The sequence below is a fragment of the Cherax quadricarinatus genome, chromosome 3 (assembly GCF_038502225.1).
Source record: "Cherax quadricarinatus isolate ZL_2023a chromosome 3, ASM3850222v1, whole genome shotgun sequence".
NCBI classification, from domain to species: Eukaryota; Metazoa; Arthropoda; class Malacostraca; order Decapoda; family Parastacidae; genus Cherax; species Cherax quadricarinatus.
This window is the reverse complement of record NC_091294.1, coordinates 52671888-52693970: the sequence shown is the minus strand read 5'-3', so window position 1 is coordinate 52693970 and position 22083 is coordinate 52671888. Positions and strand designations below refer to the sequence as shown.

General features: G+C 43.1%; 1 protein-coding gene across 1 annotated transcript in view; it reads right to left on the bottom strand.

Annotated features, from left to right (window-relative positions):
* The window catches only part of LOC128706092 (echinoderm microtubule-associated protein-like 2), a gene marked incomplete at its 3' end in the record, with an annotated part of 261186 nt that overhangs the window by 121918 nt on the left and 117185 nt on the right, over positions 1-22083 (bottom strand). The window contains 1 exon segment of the mRNA XM_070091803.1: positions 2686-2763. Within this exon segment, the coding sequence (XP_069947904.1) occupies positions 2686-2744 (59 nt within the window).

The following is a 22083-nucleotide window of genomic DNA, read 5'->3' as shown; positions in this document are numbered from 1 at the left end:
AAGGGTAAAGAGCAAGCATGTGTTTCAAAGGGGAAAGAGGAAGCATGTGTTTCAAAGGGTAAAGAGCAAGCATGTGTTTCAAAGGGGAAAGACGAAGCATGTGTTTCAAAGGGGAAAGAGGAAGCATGTGTTTCAAAGGAGAAAGAGCAAGCATGTGTTTCAAAGGGAAACACGTGTGTTTCAAAGGGAAACACGTGTGTTTCAAAGGGAAACACGTGTGTTTCAAAGGGAAACACGTTTCAAAGGGAAACACGTTTCAAAGGGAAACACGTGTGTTTCAAAGGGAAACACGTTTCAAAGGGAAACACGTGTGTTTCAAAGGGAAACACGTGTGTTTCAAAGGGAAACACGTGTGTTTCAAAGGGAAACACGTGTGTTTCAAAGGGAAACACGTGTGTTTCAAAGGGAAACACGTGTGTTTCAATGGGAAAAAAACAAGTGTGTTCCCAAGGAGTGATTTCTTTATTTTAATCACGAGGAAGTGCTAAATCCGCAGGAGTCATAAAGCACCTGGGGAATAGGAGTCAGTGATATTTGATCCAAGGAAGGAGAGGATAGGTCCTCTTCCTTGGATAAAGAACCTTTTACCAGCATGAAGGTTCCTCCCTTCTTGAGGGGTTCCAATACTGTTTCTGAGGGAGAACAAGTATAAGTTTAAATGTGAGGGAGAACAAGTGCAAGTTTCCATGTGAGGGAGAACAAGTGCAAGTTTCCATGTGAGGGAGAACAAGTATAAGTTTCCCAGGGAGGGAGAACAAGTATAAGTTTCCCAGGGAGGGAGAACAAGTATAAGTTTCCCAGGGAGGGAGAACAAGTATAAGTTTCCCAGGGAGGGAGAACAAGTATAAGTTTCCATGTGAGGGAGAACAAGTATAAGTTTCCCAGGGAGGGAGAACAAGTATAAGTTTCCCAGGGAGGGAGAACAAGTATAAGTTTCCATGTGAGGGAGAACAAGTATAAGTTTCCATGTGAGGGAGAACAAGTATAAGTTTCCCAGGGAGGGAGAACAAGTATAAGTTTCCATGTGAGGGAGAACAAGTATAAGTTTCCCAGGGAGGGAGAACAAGTATAAGTTTCCCAGGGAGGGAGAACAAGTATAAGCCCTCCCAGGAGGAGAACAAGTATAAGTTTCCCAGGGAGGGACAACAAGTATAAGTTTCCATGTGAGGGAGAACAAGTATAAGTTTCCCAGGGAGGGAGAACAAGTGCAAGTTTCCATGTGAGGGAGAACAAGTATAAGTTTCCCAGGGAGGGAGAACAAGTATAAGTTTCCAAGGGAGGGAGAACAAGTATAAGTTTCCCAGGGAGGGAGAACAAGTATAAGTTTCCCAGGGAGGGAGAACAAGTGTAAGTTTCCCAGGGAGGGAGAACAAGTATAAGTTTCCCTGTGAGGGAGAACAAGTACAAGTTTCCCTGTGAGGGAGAACAAGTACAAGTTTCCATGTGAGGGAGAACAAGTGCAAGTTTCCCAGGGAGGGAGAACAAGTATAAGTTTCCCTGTGAGGGAGAACAAGTGCAAGTTTCCATGTGAGGGAGAACAAGTGCAAATTTCCCAGGGAGGGAGAACAAGTGCAAGTTTCCCAGGGAGGGAGAACAAGTATAAGATTCCATGTGAGGGAGAACAAGTACAAGTTTCCATGTGAGGGAGAACAAGTGCAAATTTCCCAGGGAGGGAGAACAAGTGCAAGTTTCCCAGGGAGGGAGAACAAGTATAAGATTCCCTGTGAGGGAGAACAAGTACAAGTTTCCATGTGAGGGAGAACAAGTGCAAATTTCCCAGGGAGGGAGAACAAGTGCAAGTTTCCCAGGGAGGGAGAACAAGTATAAGTTTCCCAGGGAGGGAGAACAAGTGTGTGTTTCCAAGTGGTGGGAGAGCAGGTGTGCATTTCTACACGTGTGTATGTACTCCTAATACCTGGAGTGATATATAAATTACGAAAAAAAGTGTTAAAAAATAAGCGAGAAAGACTAGGATAATGAAGTAGGAGGGAGTGAAGCGTACTATACGATGTATTAGTGTAGAGTAATAATAAACATTTGCATATAAGGCAAAATAGAGGATAAGTATGAATATTAAAAAGGAAAATGGATATATATAAACCTGACGAAGTATACTGACTAGGGAATAATCTATGATGAAATAATAATGAAAGCCTACAAGACGTCAATAATTAATAAGGTGGAAAAGATTAAAGATAAATGGTTATGAAAGACTAATATTACAAAATAAACTATGAAGAGATTTAGTGGAAGACTGGGAAGAGAGGAGAGCTACTGGGGAAAGTATAACTGGATGGCAGAATGAGGCAGAACATTCTGAACACGGAGGAGGGATCACGAAGGGAAACGGTAGTGGCGAAGATCAAGAGGAATGCAGTTATGGACAAGGAAGAGGTAAATTTATTATTATATAAACAGCTATAAGAGACGAAAATTAATTAACATTAAGAAATAAAAAAAAATGAAGAGAGGATGGAAGGAGAGGAGAAGATAAGGGCGAGAAGGGTAATAGTAATACAGGTAGGAGTATTTTGTAGCAAAATAAGTAGTTAGCATTAATATAGTATAAGTAGTAGTTAGCAACAAACATAGCAGTGTGATACACGAAAACAAAAGGACAAAACTAAATAAGGAAGTGGTAAGGCATTTGAAGGCGGTGCCTCCCGCTGTGGGTGAGGAGGTTACCCATGCCTGGAGAGGTTGAGTTGAGAGGTGGCTGTCCTCAGGTTGGTCAGGTTGTGCATGGAGCCGCTGTTGGCACGTCTGCAAGGCAACAAAGACGACCAGGCAGGGTTAGCGGGGGCCAGGTAGTCGCAGGGGGGCCAAACAGCAACAGACAGCCAAAAAGGGGAGGGATCATTATCGAACTGGATGATTTGAAAAGCATAGGCAGCCATTTCGAAGCTTTTCTAAATTACTCTTTTGACAGATTGTCCAGAGCATCTGCCACACTCGTATGAATATATAGGTACATTACAAACATTCACTTACACACCACAAATACTACAAGAAACAAGCAATAAAAGCCTCAAGATTATATGAAGCAAATGTAAGACAAAAAAAAAAAGCAATGCTCTATAAACTACTTATATACATTCCTACTACGAACTGAATATCAGTTAAAGTAATCTTTAACATAAAGCAATACACTTAAAGGTACAAGGACAAAAGTAACCTTTAATGTATTTACACAAGCCAGCTTTAACTCGTCTGTGAGCTACAAGTGCTATAATGAAGCTATTTAAGAAAAAAATTCACCGGTGAAGAACATGGTATGTTTGGCAGGTAAAAGTGTTATAATGGCGCAATATAAGGAAAGGAATTCAATGGTGGAAAACAATGTGGGTTTGGCAAATACTACCAACAACTACGAGTGTTATAATGGCGCAATATAAGGAAAGGAATTCAATGGTGGAAAACAATGTGGGTTTGGCAAATACTACCAACAACTACGAGTGTTTGGTGAAAGTGTTATAATGGCGCAATATAACGAAAGGAATTCACTGGAAGAAACCAATGTGTTTGGCAAGTGCTACTAGTAACTAAGAAGTGTAGTGTGGCTCGACCCATGACTGTCAACAACTTACAGAATTCTACTAACAAAACGTTGCCTATTACCTTTCTTCGCGCGTCTCTGGAGTTACTAACGTAACAATAACTCAAGCTAGCTAAGTATATACCATGCACAGTCAGTTCATGCAATTTAGAACATGCAAGACTAATCATTGGTCATTACATAAAATTAATTTTGCATACATTTATACACACACTCAGTGTTAAATATTCTGTTTATACTAATGGTTTCACATTAAAAAATAAACATATGCACGAGTATTTTATCAATGCTTCTGTAAAAATACTGACAGCAAGAAAATTTTGCTTCCATAATAGTAAATAAATTTACGTCCACAACAAAATACACTTGTATTATATAAACATGTAACACAAGCAGTTTTTATGGCAACTGTATGAGACAAAACCTTGCCAATAAAATCCCAAGCTCAGATACCCCACCAAATGACTACCTCACCGGCAACTACCCGAACACACTGTTCCTAGCTCCGACTAACCCATACGAAGTCTCCCTTATTATCAACGCACTAAAAAACAAGGCAGGAGATTTAAATACCTTACCACCCTTTATATACAAAAAAGTGTCACAAGTGCTATCACCAATCATTGTGAAACTCTTTAACAAATCCATTGAATCCTCCACCTTCCCTACAGTACTCAAAATAGCAAGGGTCACCCTGATCCACAAAGGAGGATAAACCAAACAGAGTTGAATAACTATAGGCCAATATCCAACTTACACCCTCTCTCAAAAATCTTCGAAAAATTAATTCATGGAAACGAATCTACTCCTACCTTATCTCCCAAAACATACCTCAACCCCTGCCAATTTGGATTCAGGCCTAATAAAAATACTAATGATGCTATTATACACATGCTAGAACATATATACACTGCAATAGAAAAAAGAAAAAGAAGTCCTGATTGGGGATCTTCATTGACTTACAATAAAGCTTTTGATACAGTTGACCATGACTTGCTCCACGTAAAATTGTCACACTATGGTATGAGGGCACTCCCTCAACTACCTCAAGTCATACCTATCAACAGCAAAGCCAATGGCCATGTGCATAGGGGCAAAGGCAAACTCTTCTGCACAACCAATTACAGTTGGTGTCCCACAGGGAAGTGTCCTTGGTCTCTTCTTTCTCCTATACATAAATGACCTAACCAAATGCTTAATTATTACTCAAACCCACACTGTTTGCTGATGACACAACATACGTCTTCTCCACCCGAGCCCCAGTCACGCTAGCCAATACTGTAAATACCTGAATTACAGAAAATATCTACCTGGATGAGTACTAACAAACTTACACTAAACATTGACAAAACCTACTTCATTCAGTTTGGTAACAGAGCTACAGATGTCCCTCTTAACATAATGATAAACGGATTCACCTATCACAAAGCTAACAGAGGGAAAATTCTTAGGAATCCAACCTTGATAATAGACTCAAATTTCATACACATATACAACAAATTTCCTAAGAAAATTTCCAAGACTGTAGGCATACTATCGAAGATACGGTACCTATGCTCCACAGTCAGCCCTCCTGGCCTATATCACTCTCTTATTTACCCTTATCTCACCTATGGAATTTTGTGCATGGGGCTCAACAACAAGTAACCATCTCAGACCACTAATTACCCAACAAAAGGCTGCAGTTAGAATGATAACAAATTCTCACTACAGGCAGCACACTCCACCAATATTCAATACACTCAACCTACTCACCTACTACAAAACATCCATACTTATTACTGCACCTATTACATACATAGAACACTCAACTCTGATATTAACCCTCCCCTCAAACATCTCCTTGCCAACCTCAACAGAACACATAGACCATAACACAAGGCACAGATCACTTTCTTTGATATTCCTCGTGTCCATCTCACGCTATGCAAAAACTCAATGCACATAAAAGGCCCTAAAATCTGGAATTCATTACCTGTAAATATAAAAGAAACACTACCTGTTTATAAATTCAAGTCTCTTCTCAAAGATCACTTACTCACCCAAAACCAAATAAATACTGAATAACTGAACCTTATAAATTGTATATCTTAAATGTTTCTCACAATTATATCACATAAATGTTAAACCTAAAACCCAATCTAACTTTATTATTTTTTAAATACACTACCTAACAGAATACTCCATTCTACTGAATTTATAACAATGCATACAACCATATGACCTGTCTTTGTAATAATCACTTGTGCTTTATAGTAATCAGTTTACATTAATGTTTTTCACTGATTTCATCATTGCTTAGTTAATCTTAAGTTAATTTTAAGCCAGCCCGTAATGCTATGCATAGTATAAGTGGCTTTGGCATGCTGCTCTTATCTGTATTTTTTTTTTTTGTACCTCTGTAAGTGTGCTCAAATTATAAATAAATAAATAAAAAAAAAAGTAATCGGCTAGTGAGGTGGGGGGGGGGATCCCAGCCCCTAGGGTCTCAGTTCCACATAGTTTACGTCAACAATATGAGACTAACTTACAATTCCTTGGATCAAGTCTCGGACTGTAGCTTCGTGTCCTCTCGTCCACGACCTGTGTCAAACAGCTTTTCTTTGTTTGTTTAGTCTGTTTACCTGGAGAGAGTTTCGGGGGTCAACGCCCCCGCGGCCCGGTCTGTGACCAGGCCTCCTGGTGGATCAGCCCCTGATCAACCAGGCTGTTGCTGCTGGCTGCACGCAAACCAACGTACGAGCCACAGCCCGGCTGATCAGGAACTGACTTTAGGTGATTGTCCAGTGCCAGCTTGAAGACTGCCAGGGGTCTGTTGGTAATCCCCCTTATGTATGCTGGGAGGCAGTTGAACAGTCTCGGGCCCCTGACACTTATTGTATGGTCTCTTAACGTGCTAGTGACACCCCTGCTTTTCATTGGGGGGATGGTGCATCGTCTGCCAAGTCTTTTGCTTTCGTAGTGAGTGATTTTCGTGTGCAAGTTCGGTACTAGTCCCTCTAGGATTTTCCAGGTGTATATAATCATGTATCTCTCCCTCCTGCGTTCCAGGGAATACAGGTTTAGAAACCTCAAGCGCTCCCAGTAATTGAGGTGTTTTATCTCCGTTATGCGGGCCGTGAAAGTTCTCTGTACATTTTCTAGGTCGGCAATTTCACCTGCCTTGAAAGGTGCTGTTAGAGTGCAGCAATATTCCAGCCTAGATAGAACAAGTGACCTGAAGAGTGTCATCATGGGCTTGGCCTCCCTAGTTTTGAAGGTTCTCATTATCCATCCTGTCATTTTTCTAGCAGATGCGATTGATACAATGTTATGGTCCTTGAAGGTGAGATCCTCCGACATAATCACTCCCAGGTCTTTGACGTTGGTGTTTCGCTCTATTTTGTGGCCAGAATTTGTTTTGTACTCTGATGAAGATTTAATTTCCTCATGTTTACCATATCTGAGTAATTGAAATTTCTCATCTGTGCGCTGGAATATTTTATATGTCGTGATCATGTTTCCTCTTGATCCTCTGATCATAAAATCAAGTTCATGTAGTCTCCAGCTCCAGAACGAATCAGGTGATGAGCCTATAAACTTTCTAGGGATTCAATAAGCTTTTGACAAGGAGTGAGGTTCATACTGGTTTTGCAGTTACAAACTGCTATTACATATGTGACAAATATTGATTTGCAATATTCATTGTCCAGGTTCGTAAAGGTCATTCTTATGTTCGTTATTCTGACGTACTATTACGTATATGACAAATACTGAGCAGAAATATTCACTGTTCATGTTCCGAGACGTTACTGATGTTATGCATTTCTTTGGAATTCAACTTGAAAAGAACTTGTTGATCATTCATGCAGCCGTCAAGGTGTTCCTACAGTCATCTTCCGTTGGTATTTTCTTCATTAGATATACACATTTTCTTCTGATAATTCATTTACATATAAAAGGAACAGTATAGGATCAAGGATTGATCCTTAGGGAACTCTCCTCCTTGCATTTACCCCTCCTGGGGTTTAGTTTCTCCGTGACTCATCTTCTGTCTTCGATGCATTCCTTAATACGTTCTATCACTTTTCTTGAATATTGGGGATATAATAGCCATCAACCAAATGTGTGGGGAAAATTCTCCAGTAAACGGGGTATCTCTCAGCCCCCCTCAATCCTCTGAAGGACTTAGCCCTCCCGGAAGGGGCTAGTGGACTTTTCCTCGCAAACAGCTTTATTAGAACTACATAAGTACCAGGCATCTCTATGCACGGCTCTCTCCTTGCAAGAATTTCTGATCAATGAACAAGGACACAGTGAGGGTTAAACGAGAGTAATTACTCTTTTCCCCTTAGTAGGAAAATTAAGAGAAAACCTGCGCCCCACTTGTCTACAAGTTGGGGACATTATAACTTTTAGCATACAGCTAAACAAAAAGGAAACAACCTTCTTATGTTATTCCTTGTTGCAATGTGTAGTAAGGAAGAGATACACAGCTGAACTCAGCAATTCTTTTGTGCGGACGATGAACTGGTGGGCGTTGGGCAGGGCGACAAGCTAGGTGGAATTCAGATACCAGAGCGTGAACACGTCATTAATCTCCCGCTGAGAACAAAGAAAATAATGACTTTATGAGGTAAACTCTGAAATACAGTCGATCTCCACTAGGAAAACTAGTGTTAAACTCTGAAATACTGTCAATCTCCACTAGGAAAACTAGTGTTAAACTCTGAAATACTGTCAATCTCCAATAGGAAAACTAGTGTTAAAAAGAAACACGAGTGTATAATCCGCGGTATAATCCCGATAAAGTGTAAAAGTCTGTGTCGCGGTATGCATTCAGGTGTTATGAACAAAGAGACAAGATGTCATCCTATCGCGTAACGAATGACCTAAGTGACTCCCTATCAACGAGTGAGGACAATATAACTACGCATATGTAGGAACCTACTTCAGACAACGATACCAGGGTCACACTTCCCCTACAAGAAACTAGGGGAAACTGGGTCAGTTACAATACCCAGGTAAGTCCAGCCATACCCACACTAACTGGAGCTAATAGGCAGAGGTGAGATTTGACTGAAATTGCCAATAGATCCCGTGACGTGAGAGTGATTCACCCAAAACCGAGTACCACTACGCATTTCAGATAATTGTGAAATGCTGATATACGCTCCTTTGGGACAAATTATATGAATAACTTGTTAATCAACAGCCGCTGTGGACACTGAGACGGCACCCCGAAGGGATTTCCAGGGAGAGGCTGCTGGAAATCATGCTGTTAAAAGATAAGTAATGCTTGTCTTATGTTTGTTTCATGCAGAAAAGTGTACTTATCTAACCAGTTCTCCACAAAGTGCCTGCAGTTCTAGTCTATAGTACTGTGATGTAGATGCGGGTCAGGAGCTTAATTCGAACCTCAGTTACCCTCTTTCATCATGAAAAACCAATTCTGTTATATCTTACTGTGGTTTATGTAACCAGAGCTCCAACTCTTGGTCAACATCTTGTTTATCAGTAACCTGTTTAATGTATCCCATGATGTTATATTTACACTCAATTGATTTATGAGGCTTAATTAACTCAAATTATTTAGGATGACTTACTAATTGACTACGCCCACAGGATGGGTATAAGGTGCATAATAAAGCGGCGAAGATCATTCAGGAGTAACGAACTGACAACACGCTAAAAAAAATAAGTATATAGATTGCATAATGTGGCATTAGTAGCAATCATCATCTTCATGTGTTTCCAGTGATCACGTCCACTCCACCAGTAGCTGCTTCCTACTGAGACATGACACTACTTGGCAGCCTTCGTTCTCCCATCAGCACCTGCTATTTGTCTGGAATTAATTCAAGTAGTCACTTGTTGGACCACCAGTAACACACAAATGTCTAGACGTTCATCATTAGCCACATGTAGCAAATTGTCTATACCCATTTGGCACTGATACTCATCAAATGGAGAATTTGTGAAAACTTAATCTGCACATTTATGAAGGGGGTGAAGGTTTTGAGTGCGCTAGTGAGCGCGTCAGATAGGAGAGGAGGCAAGTGGTCTTATGACTTAACGTGATGTTGGTGAGGAATTCAGGAAAAGCGGTTAGCCAGACTTGAATCTTGGTGGTAGGAAGTCCAGTGCCTGCACTTTGAAGGAGGGGTGAGGACACTGCAATTCAAAGAGCCATCTGAGCTGTAATGTCAGCACGTTTCTGACAAGACAAGATGTTGAGAAATGGCTTTACCAGCTAAGATATTTATAAATATAAATATAGTGAACACTTAGCTGATAAAAGACAGCAAATCGTCTACACAGCCGCCCCTGCAGACGAGGTCTAAAAGCTGTCGAAACCATCTTTCAATGGGCTGTAAAGACTTATAATTTGTAAGATTACAAATTACCCCTAGGGGGTGTTATGTCAGCATATTTCATTCACTGATGGCTGACAACTTACTTGTTTGGACTCAAAAGTCCACACCTTACTGCCGACTATAGGCTGATTACAAACTCCTTGCGACTCAAGAACTGCGCAGTCCCCCGTACCACAAGAAATTCGTAACATACCTTGCTCTTGTAACGTGAGCTATGGTGTTCTTCACACCTTCGACAGGTATCGGTGACTTGATAGAAGCTGAAGTGTCCTTGGATGTCCACATCTTCCATTGTCTAGGAAACGCACACTGGTACACTATGTTCCACAAGATTTGTCTTTATTGTTCACAATGTTATCACTGAAGAAGCTGATCACACTTCTCTTAAGTGTTTATTGTGTTTTATGAGACACTTTGTTCACACTAACGCACAGATCGTTCTTCGTTGGTTATCCTGGCGTCAGTGTCACTCTCAGTGGAGTCAAAAGTAATCTGAAAACGCCACAGCGCCCCATGCCGCCACTGCCCCTTGCACAAAAAAAATGCTGACTTAGTACTTTTTGCTTCCTTGCCACTTCCTCGATGAAGCAAAGCAGAATGTTTGTTTCTTGCTGTCTTAAGCATAGACAACAATGTCCACTATCTTTACTATGGTAATAAAGTGGCAGCAGGATTTTCCTTAATTGTCCTGCTAAAGTAAGAGATGTATTGTCTCTTATAAAAATACACTTTGCAACACTGGACTGCAAGGAGCAGAGGTCATTTGACCACGCATACTCGTACGGCATCTGTGATCAATTACTCACTGTAGCAGTAAACAAGACGCTCGCCCCTTCTGAGAGGGCTTGGCCCCTCAGGGCTGAAAGGGGCTGAAGGGGCTGAAGGGGGCTGATACCCCCCTCCTGGAGAAAATTTCTCCACACAAGACAATGATTGTGAAAGTGTTTCCTGTCTCTCGGGGCACCCTGCCTCGGTAGGAAACGGCCGGTATTAAAAAATACATACGAAAACTGTGAAGTAAAATTACGACACTCCGCATATAACGGGTTTCATGAGTTGTACTGTCAGAGCCAGGCTTACGCCACACTGCCAGACTGACTACTGGTATAATCTGTCAGGCTAAAGCTGCCCGGTTTCCTCATGAAGATATCTTTGTTCTAGCAATGTCTTCTATATCTGCGGAAAGCTTAATATCTGCATCTGAGTCGCCGGACAGGTGTTCGAATTGATGTATAATTTGAAATCAGATTTAAAATTCAAGTTTGCTGCTTGGTGGCACTGGCAAGTTTGCTGCTTGGTGGCACTGGCAAGTTTGCTGCTTGGTGGCACTGGCAAGTTTGCTGCTTGGTGGCACTGGCAAGTTTGCTGCTTGGTGGCACTGGCAAGTTTGCTGCTTGGTGGCACTGGCAAGTTTGCTGCTTGGTGGCACTGGCAAGTTTGCTGCTTGGTGGCACTGGCAAGTTTGCTGCTTGGTGGCACTGGCAAGTTTGCTGCTTGGTGGCACTGGCAAGTTTGCTGCTTGGTGGCACTGGCAAGTTTGCTGCTTGGTGGCACTGGCAAGTTTGCTGCTTGGTGGCACTGGCAAGTTTGCTGCTTGGTGGCACTGGCAAGTTTGCTGCTTGGTGGCACTGGCAAGTTTGCTGCTTGGTGGCACTGGCAAGTTTGCTGCTTGGTGGCACTGGCAAGTTTGCTGCTTGGTGGCACTGGCAAGTTTGCTGCTTGGTGGCACTGGCAAGTTTGCTGCTTGGTGGCACTGGCAAGTTTGCTGCTTGGTGGCACTGGCAAGTTTGCTGCTTGGTGGCACTGGCAAGTTTGCTGCTTGGTGGCAGTGGCAAGGTTGCTGCTTGGTGGCACTGGCAAGTTTGCTGCTTGGTGGCACTGGCAAGTTTGCTGCTTGGTGGCACTGGCAAGTTTGCTGCTTGGTGGCACTGGCAAGTTTGCTGCTTGGTGGCACTGGCAAGTTTGCTGCTTGGTGGCACTGGCAAGTTTGCTGCTTGGTGGCACTGGCAAGTTTGCTGCTTGGTGGCACTGGCAAGTTTGCTGCTTGGTGGCACTGGCAAGTTTGCTGCTTGGTGGCACTGGCAAGTTTGCTGCTTGGTGGCACTGGCAAGTTTGCTGCTTGGTGGCACTGGCAAGTTTGCTGCTTGGTGGCACTGGCAAGTTTGCTGCTTGGTGGCACTGGCAAGTTTGCTGCTTGGTGGCACTGGCAAGTTTGCTGCTTGGTGGCACTGGCAAGTTTGCTGCTTGGTGGCACTGGCAAGTTTGCTGCTTGGTGGCACTGGCAAGTTTGCTGCTTGGTGGCACTGGCAAGTTTGCTGCTTGGTGGCACTGGCAAGTTTGCTGCTTGGTGGCACTGGCAAGTTTGCTGCTTGGTGGCACTGGCAAGTTTGCTGCTTGGTGGCACTGGCAAGTTTGCTGCTTGGTGGCACTGGCAAGTTTGCTGCTTGGTGGCACTGGCAAGTTTGCTGCTTGGTGGCACTGGCAAGTTTGCTGCTTGGTGGCACTGGCAAGTTTGCTGCTTGGTGGCACTGGCAAGTCATTTCACATAGAAAACTCCGCACAATTCATTCTTCAAAATTCTGTCTAAAAAGACTAATATTCGCAAAAGAAAATGCCAGCTCTGTGGGTTTGAATACACTCGTGGTGACGATACTGAGATAAGAGATAAGATTTTCGGATTTTTAACCCCAGAGGATTAGCCACCTATGATAACCCAAAAATGTGCGTCATCAAGGACTGTCTGTCTTATTTCCATTGGGGTCTTTAAATCTTGTTTGTCCCCCCCCAGGATGCGACCCACACCAATCGACTAACATCCAGGTGCCTACTTGCTAGGTGAACGGGAACAACAGGTGTCAAGAAAACACGCCCAATGTTTCCATTTTTGCCGGAGATCGAACCACGGACACTGCGTGAAAAGCAAGAACGTTGCCTACCAGGCAGGCTCTTATGAAAGCATGAGCAGTAGTATAACAGACTGTAACCTTGTTTGTTGTTACTGTGTTCTGATATCATAGTTTCTTGCCCCTTATTTTGCTGGTGTGGAGGTGAGAGCTCGGGGCTGGGGGCTGGGGGGATGTGCAAGGTGAAGGGTGGGTGGGCGAAGATTGAAAGGGAGAGATATAGGGGTCACCGGTGAATGCGGGCTCTTCTTTGGTGGTCTTGCTGGGTTGTTCGTGTGTTGAGTGTGAGCTGGGAGAAAGGTGGTGGTGGGATGGTTGAGGACAGGAATATACATTATATGTGAAATGGCACAGGGAAGGCGGGGTGCCGGAGAAGTGTGCATTTCTCAGTACATATATACGCTGAGATTATTTTAATCCTTATTTTAGGGACTATTCTTCTTTCTTTTTGGTGGTGACCAGGGTAACAGCAGCCTTAATGACCGTCATGTAACCGAGAGGCTTGAAACCCGATTAATCATCAGCTCATGTAAACACATCTGTGTTTACACAGATTTTTGGCGAGAGGGTGAAGTGGCAAATTGTGGGTGGCATGAAAAAGGAAGGAGAGAGGAAGTGAGAAGGAAGACAGAGGAAGGAGGCGGGCAGAGAGGGAGAGAGGGAGAGAGGGAAAGAGGGCAGAGTGCGAGTAGAAATGTAGATGAGGGGGGCATGAAGCAGAAGGACTGGGAAGGCGGGGGAGGAGCCAAGGGATGAATGGGAAGGAGAGGTGAGGTAATGACTTAATTGTGTTGGGAGAAACAAAAATGAAGCACTTATAAAACCTCCAGTAAAAAGTGGCAGTTACAAAGAAACACTTGTGGTAAGAGAACAATAATAAAGGTAACACCCGGGTGTGCTCATGATGGTGGAGGAAAACACAGTGATAATTATCACTGTCAACAAGCCAACATCATGTTGGTTACCTGGAGGTTATTCCGGGGATCAACGCCCCCGCGGCCCGGTCCATGACCAGGCCTCCCAATGGATCAGGGCCTGATCAACTAGGCTGTTACTGCTGGCCGCACGCAGTCCAATGTACGAGCCACAGCCCGGCTGATCCGGCGCTGACTTTACGTATCTGTCCGGCTCTCTCTTGAAGGCAGCCAGGGGCTTATTGGCAATTTCCCTAATGCTTGTCGGGAGGCTGTTGAACAGTCTTGGGCCCTGGACACTTATGGTGTTTTCCCTTAGTGTACCAATGGCGCCCCTATTTTTTATTGGGGGCATTTTGCATCGCCTGCCCAGTCTTTTACTTTCGTAGGGAGTGATTTCTGTGTGCAGATTTGGGACCATTCCTTCCAAGATTTTCCAAGTGTAGATTATGATATCTCTCTCCCTCCTGCGTTCCAACGAGTACAAGTCAAGTGCTTCCAAGCGGGAGGAAAGGAGGAGGGAATACCCAACATCATGTTGGTGGGAGGAAAGGAGAAGGGAATAGCCAATATCATGTTGGTGGGAGGAAAGGAGGAGGGGGCGGTCAACACCATGCTGCTGATGGAAGAGGAGGAGGAAGCTCAAATCATGCTGGTGGAGGAGGAGGAGGAGGAGAGAGGCAACATCATACAGTGGGGAAGGGGTACGAGGAGGAGGGGAGAGGCAACATCATGCGGTGGGGAAGGGGTACGAGCCATGCGACAAGCCAACAACTAGTTGAATGAAAACAATAAAACAGTCAACTTCCTCTGGATGGCCACTGAAACATGCTGCTTATCAAGGTCATGGTTACGAACACGTGACAAGGAAACCACAGGTGTGGGAGTGGTGACACGAGGATCACAGGTGTGGGAGTGGTGACGCGAGGATCACAGGTGTGGGAGTGGTGACGCGAGGATCACAGGTGTGGGAGTGGTGACGCGAGGATCACAGGTGTGGGAGTGGTGACACGAGGATCACAGGTGTGGGAGTGGTGACACGAGAATCACAGGTGTGGGAGTGGTGACACGAGAATCACAGGTGTGGGAGTGGTGACACGAGAATCACAGGTGTGGGAGTGGTGACACGAGAATCACAGGTGTGGGAGTGGTGACACGAGAATCACAGGTGTGGGAGTGGTGACACGAGAATCACAGGTGTGGGAGTGGTGACACGAGAATCACAGGTGTGGGAGTGGTGACACGAGAATCACAGGTGTGGGAGTGGTGACACGAGAATCACAGGTGTGGGAGTGGTGACACGAGAATCACAGGTGTGGGAGTGGTGACACGAGAATCACAGGTGTGGGAGTGGTGACACGAGAATCACAGGTGTGGGAGTGGTGACACGAGAATCACAGGTGTGGGAGTGGTGACACGAGAATCACAGGTGTGGGAGTGGTGACACGAGAATCACAGGTGTGGGAGTGGTGACACGAGAATCACAGGTGTGGGAGTGGTGACACGAGAATCACAGGTGTGGGAGTGGTGACACGAGAATCACAGGTGTGGGAGTGGTGACACGAGAATCACAGGTGTGGGAGTGGTGACACGAGAATCACAGGTGTGGGAGTGGTGACACGAGAATCACAGGTGTGGGAGTGGTGACGCTAGACTCTCAGGTGTGGGGGTGGTGACACGAGAATCACAGGTATGGGAGTGGTGACGCTAGACTCTCAGGTGTGGGGGTGGTGACACGAGAATCACAGGTGTGGGAGTGGTGACGCGAGACTCACAGGTGTGGGGGTGGTGACACGAGAATCACAGGTATGGGAGTGGTGACGCTAGACTCTCAGGTGTGGGGGTGGTGACACGAGAAACACAGGTGTGGGAGTGGTGACACGAGACTCACAGGTGTGGGGGTGGTGACACGAGAAACACAGGTGTGGGAGTGGTGACACGAGACTCACAGGTGTAGGAGTGGTGACACGAGAATCACAGGTGTGGGAGTGGTGACACGAGACTCACAGGTGTGGGGGTGGTGACACGAGAATCACAGGCATGGAAGTGGTGACACAAGAATTACAGGCGTGGGAGTGGTGACACGAGAATCACAGGTGTGGGAGTGGTGACACGAGAATCACAGGTGTGGGAGTGAACAATGACAATGAATCACAAGTGTGAACAATGACTCAGGAATCACAAGTGTGGACAATGATAATGAATCAAGTGTGAACAATGACACATGAATCACATGTGTGGAACAAGTAACACAGGAATCACAAGTGTGAACAATGACACATGAGCCACAAGTGCAATAGATGACACAGGAATCACAAGTGTGAACAATGACACATGAATCACAAGTGCAATAGATGACACAGGAATCACAAGTGTAACAGATGACACAGGAATCACAAGTGTAACAGATAACACAGGAATCACAAGTGTAACAGATGACACAGGAATCACAAGTGTAACAGATGACACAGGAATTACAAGTGTAACAGATGACACAGGAATCACAAGTGTAACAGATGACACAGGAATCACAAGTGTAACAGATGACACAGGAATTACAAGTGTAACAGATGACACAGTAATTACAAGTGTAACAGATGACACAGGAATTACAAGTGTAACAGATGACACAGGAATCACAAGTGTAACAGATGACACAGGAATCACAAGTGTAACAGATGACACAGGAATTACAAGTGTAACAGATGACACAGGAATCACAAGTGTAACAGATGACACAGGAATCACAAGTGTAACAGATGACACAGGAATTACAAGTGTAACAGATGACACAGGAATCACAAGTGTAACAGATGACACAGGAATCACAAGTGTAACAGATGACACAGGAATTACAAGTGTAACAGATGACACAGGAATCACAAGTGTAACAGATGACACAGGAATCACAAGTGTAACAGATGACACAGGAATTACAAGTGTAACAGATGACACAGGAATCACAAGTGTAACAGATGACACAGGAATCACAAGTGTAACAGATGACACAGGAATTACAAGTGTAACAGATGACACAGGAATTACAAGTGTAACAGATGACACAGGAATCACAAGTGTAACAGATGACACAGGAATCACAAGTGTAACAGATGACACAGGAATCACAAGTGTAACAGATGACACAGGAATCACAAGTGTAACAGATGACACAGGAATTACAAGTGTAACAGATGACACAGGAATCACAAGTGTAACAGATGACACAGGAATCACAAGTGTAACAGATGACACAGGAATCACAAGTGTAACAGATGACACATTAATTACAAGTGTAACAGATGACACAGGAATTACAAGTGTAACAGATGACACAGGAATCACAAGTGTAACAGATGACACATGAATCACAAGTGTAACAGATGACACAGGAATTACAAGTGTAACAGATGACACAGGAATTACAAGTGTAACAGATGACACATGGATGTAAAAATAAATTGATAATGCGGTACATTGACGTAATTTATAAAAAAATCAAGAAACATAATTTATCTGGCAAATTAAAATAAGTAAAGACTGAAGTGAAACTAAGACAAAATACAAATACGAAACAATAACTGAATGTGGCATGAAGTGGAGAGCAAAACTGAAACATTTACTCAACTGTACTCACCATATTATTATATTCACAGGGGAAGCGCCATATATATATATATATATATATATATATATATATATATATATATATATATATATATATATATATATATATATATATATATATATGATTAAAAATTTGCAAACGGGTGAACTTTTAACAAACATTATCTTGGTATCAAAGATCACTGTACTTTGATACAATGGGCAGATTCGAATCCTGCACGCACACACACACACACACACACACACACACACACACACGAGCTAGCGATCACGTGGTTCTGAGTTTTGACTATATAGTAGAGTTACAAGTGGAGAAGGTAACAGGAACTGAAGGGGACAGGCCAAACTATAAAAGGGGGGACTACACAGGTATGAGAAACTTCCTGCAGGAGGTTCAGTGGGACAGAGAAATGGTAGGAAAATCAGTAAACGAGATGATGGAATATGTGGCAACAAAGTGCAAGGAGGCAGAGGAAAGTTTTGTTCCCAAGGGAAACAGAAATAATAGGAAGACCTAAACGAGTCCTTGGTTTACCCGAAGGTGTAGGGAGGCAAAAACTAAGTGCAACAGAGAATGGAAAAGGTACAGGAGGCATAGGACCCAGGAAAACAAGATTAGTAGAAGAGCCAGAAACGAGTATGCACAGATAAGGAGGGAGGCCCAGCGACAGTATGAAAACGACATAGCATCGAAAGTCAAATCTGACCCGAAACTGCTGTATAGCCACATTAGGAGGAAGACAACAGTCAAGGACCAGGTGATAAGGCTGAGGAAAGAAGGTGGAGAACTCACAAGAAACGATCAAGAGGTATGTGAGGAGCTCAACACGAGATTTAAGGAAGTATTTACAGTAGAGACAGGAAGGACTCTGGGGGGATAGACCAGATGGGGACACCAGCAAGGAATACACCAACAAGTGTTGGACGACATACATACAGATGAGGAGGAGGTGAAGAAACTGCTAAGGGACATCGATACCTCAAAGGCAATGGGACCGGACAACATCTCCCCGTGGGTCCTTAGAGAGGGAGCAGATATATTGTGCGTGCCACTTACCACAATCTTCAACACGTCCCTGGAAACTGGGCAACTGCCTGAGGTATGGAAGACGGCAAATGTAGTTCCCATTTTTAAAAAAGGAGACAGAAAAGAGGCACTAAACTATAGACCTGTGTCATTGACGTGTATAGTATGCAAAATTATGGAGAAGATTATCAGGAGGAGAGTGGTGGAGCACCTGGAACGGAACAAGAGTATAAATGCCAACCAGCACAGATTCACGGAAGGCAAATCCTGCATCACAAACCTTCTGGAGTTTTATGATAAAATAACAGAAGTAAGACACGAGAGAGAGGGGTGGGTTGATTGCATCTTCTTGGACTGCAAGAAGGCCTTTGACACAGTTCCTCACAAGAGATTAGTGCAGAAGCTAGAGCATCAGGTGCATATAACAGGAAGGGCACTGCAATGGATCAGAGAATACCTGACAGGGAGGCAACAACGAGTCATGGTACGTAATGATGTATCACAGTGGGCACCTGTGACGAGCGGGGTCCCACAGGGGTCGGTCCTAGGACCAGTGCTATTTTTGGTATATGTGAACGACATGACGGAAGGGTTAGACTCAGAAGTGTCCCTGTTTGCAGATGATGTGAAGTTAATGAGGAGAATTAAATCTGATGAGGACCAGGCAGGACTTCAAAGAGACCTGGACAGACTGGACACCTGGTCCAGCAAATAGCTTCTCGAATTTAATCCTGCCAAATGCAAAGTCATGAAGATAGGGGAAGGGCACAGAAGACCACAGACAGAGTATAGGCTAGGTGGCCAAAGACTGCAAACCTCACTCAAGGAGAAAGATCTTGGGGTGAGTATAACACCGAGCATGTCTCCGGAAGCACACATCAATCAGATAACTGCTGCAGCATATGGGCGCCTGGCAAACCTGAGAACAGCATTCCGATACCTTAGTAAGGAATCATTCAAGACACTGTACACCGTGTATGTCAGGCCCATACTGGAGTATGCAGCACCTGTTTGGAACCCGCACTTGATAAAGCACGTCAAGAAACTAGAGAAAGTACAAAGGTTTGCGACAAGGTTAGTTCCAGAGCTAAGGGGAATGTCCTATGAAGAAAGATTAAGGGAAATCGGCCTGACGACACTGGAGGACAGGAGGGTCAGGGGAGACATGATAACGACATATAAAATACTGCGTGGAATAGACAAGGTGGACAAAGACAGGATGTTCCAGGGAGGGGACACAGAAACAAGAGGCCACAATTGGAAGTTGAAGACACAAATGAGTCAGAGAGATAGTAGGAAGTATTTCTTCAGTCAGAGTTGTAAGGCAGTGGAATAGCCTAGAAAATGACGTAGTGGAGGCAGGAACCATACACAGTTTTAAGACGAGGTTTGATAAAGCTCATGGAGCGGGGAGAGAGAGGGCCCAGTAGCAACCGGTGAAGAGGCGGGGCCAGGAGCTAAGACTCGACCCCTGCAACCACAAATAGGTGAGTACAAATAGGTGAGTACACACACACACACACACACACACACAACCCGCACACAGGTGAGAACAGCTTGTGACGACGTTTTGGTCGTGTGTATGACTTTCAAATGGTCCAAGTAGGACCGAAGCGTCTTTACAAGCTTCTCTCTTCTCTGTGTGGGAATTATGTGTGTACTTTAATTATATATATATATATATATATATATATATATATATATATATATATATATATATATGCAAAACAACCACTCTGAAAGAATAGAGAAATTCCAAGCGCTTTCGTGACTACTCACATTATCATAGTTCCTTGATAATGTGAGTAGTCACGAAAGCGCTTGGAATTTCTCTATTCTTTCAGAGTGGTTCTTTTGCATATTCTGAAATCACCTGTTTACTGTGATCTTATTGCATATATATATATATATATATATATATATATATATATATATATATATATATATATATATATATATATATATATATATATATATATTTTTTTTATTATTATCACACTGGCCGATTCCCACCAAGGCAGGGTGGCCCGAAAAAGAAAAACTTTCACCAATATTCACTCCATCACTGTCTTGCCAGAATGGTGCTTTACACTACAGTTTTTAAACTGCAACATTAACACCCCTCCTTCAGAGTGCAGGCACTGCACTTCCCATCTCCAGGACTCAAGTCCGGCCTGCCGGTTTCCCTGAACCCCTTCATAAATGTTACTTTGCTCACACTCCAACAGCACGTCAAGTATTAAAAACCATTTGTCTCCATTCACTCCTATCAAACACGCTCACGCATGCCTGCTGGAAGTCCAAGCCCCTCGCACACAAAACCTCCTTTACCCCCTCCCTCCAACCTTTCCTAGGCCGACCCCTACCCCGCCTTCCTTCCACTACAGACTGATACACTCTTGAAGTTATTCTGTTTCGCTCCATTCTCTCCACATGTCCGAACCACCTCAACAACCCTTCCTCAGCCCTCTGGACAACAGTTTTGGTAATCCCGCACCTCCTCCTAACTTCCAAACTACGAGTTCTCTGCATTATATTCACACCACACATTGCTCTAAGACATGACATCTCCACTGCCTCCAGCCTTCTCCTCGCTGCAACATTCATCATCCATGCTTCACACCCATATATGAGCGTTGGTAAAACTATACTCTCATTATATATATATATATATATATATATATATATATATATATATATATATATATATATATATATATATATATATATATATATGCAATAAGATCACAGTAAACAGGTGATTTCAGAATATGCAAAACAACCACTCTGAAAGAATAGAGAAATTCCAAGCGCTTTCGTGACTACTCACATTATGTAAGTAGTCACGAATGCGCTTGGAATTTCTCTATTCTTTCAGAGTGGTTGTTTTGCATATATATATATATATATATATATATATATATATATATATATATATATATATATATATATATATATATATATATATATATATATATATATATCGCCTGGGAAATTGCAGGTAATTAAGTATAATCCGGGGAAGGGGTGAAGTAGCTTCGATTCCTGGGATTTAGAGTCCACCAGGACCAAAGCACCTCCCTCCCTTGAAGGGCCGAGAAGATACAAAACAGGCAGATAAATAACACTTCAGCCCCTAATGAAAATATCTTACATCAATTAAATTAAAAATTACATGGCGACAAGCATCGTAAATGAGGAACAAGTGAATGGAAGACTGCACCAAGAAATTACTGAACAGCCGCTGACATTTACATGAGTCAGACAGTTATATGTGGAAGTTACATGACGCCAGACAACCATGAACAACAACCTTTAACACTAAGATAAAATCTCATTCTAATGGTTCTTCTGAACACAAGCAATTTACGTATATTATGTTGCACTTACGTTAATACGATATTCATGACTTTATTTACATTTTATCAAACGAAATTCTAACGAATGACAGTTTTAAATCAAACATACCGAGAAAACTGCAGCATTAAGCAATCAAACTATCAGTTGCAGTCTTAATATACTTTTTCTTGCGTAATTATTCATTAATCTGTTGTATAACAGTTTTAAATACTTTTCGATGACTTGAGAGATACACTTTATTCAAACATATGCGTATTCGTAATGAAATATTCATAATTATCAGTAAAAAATACATCGATATTCTGTATATAATGAGTTAACTCTGCGTGTTAGCCTCAAATAC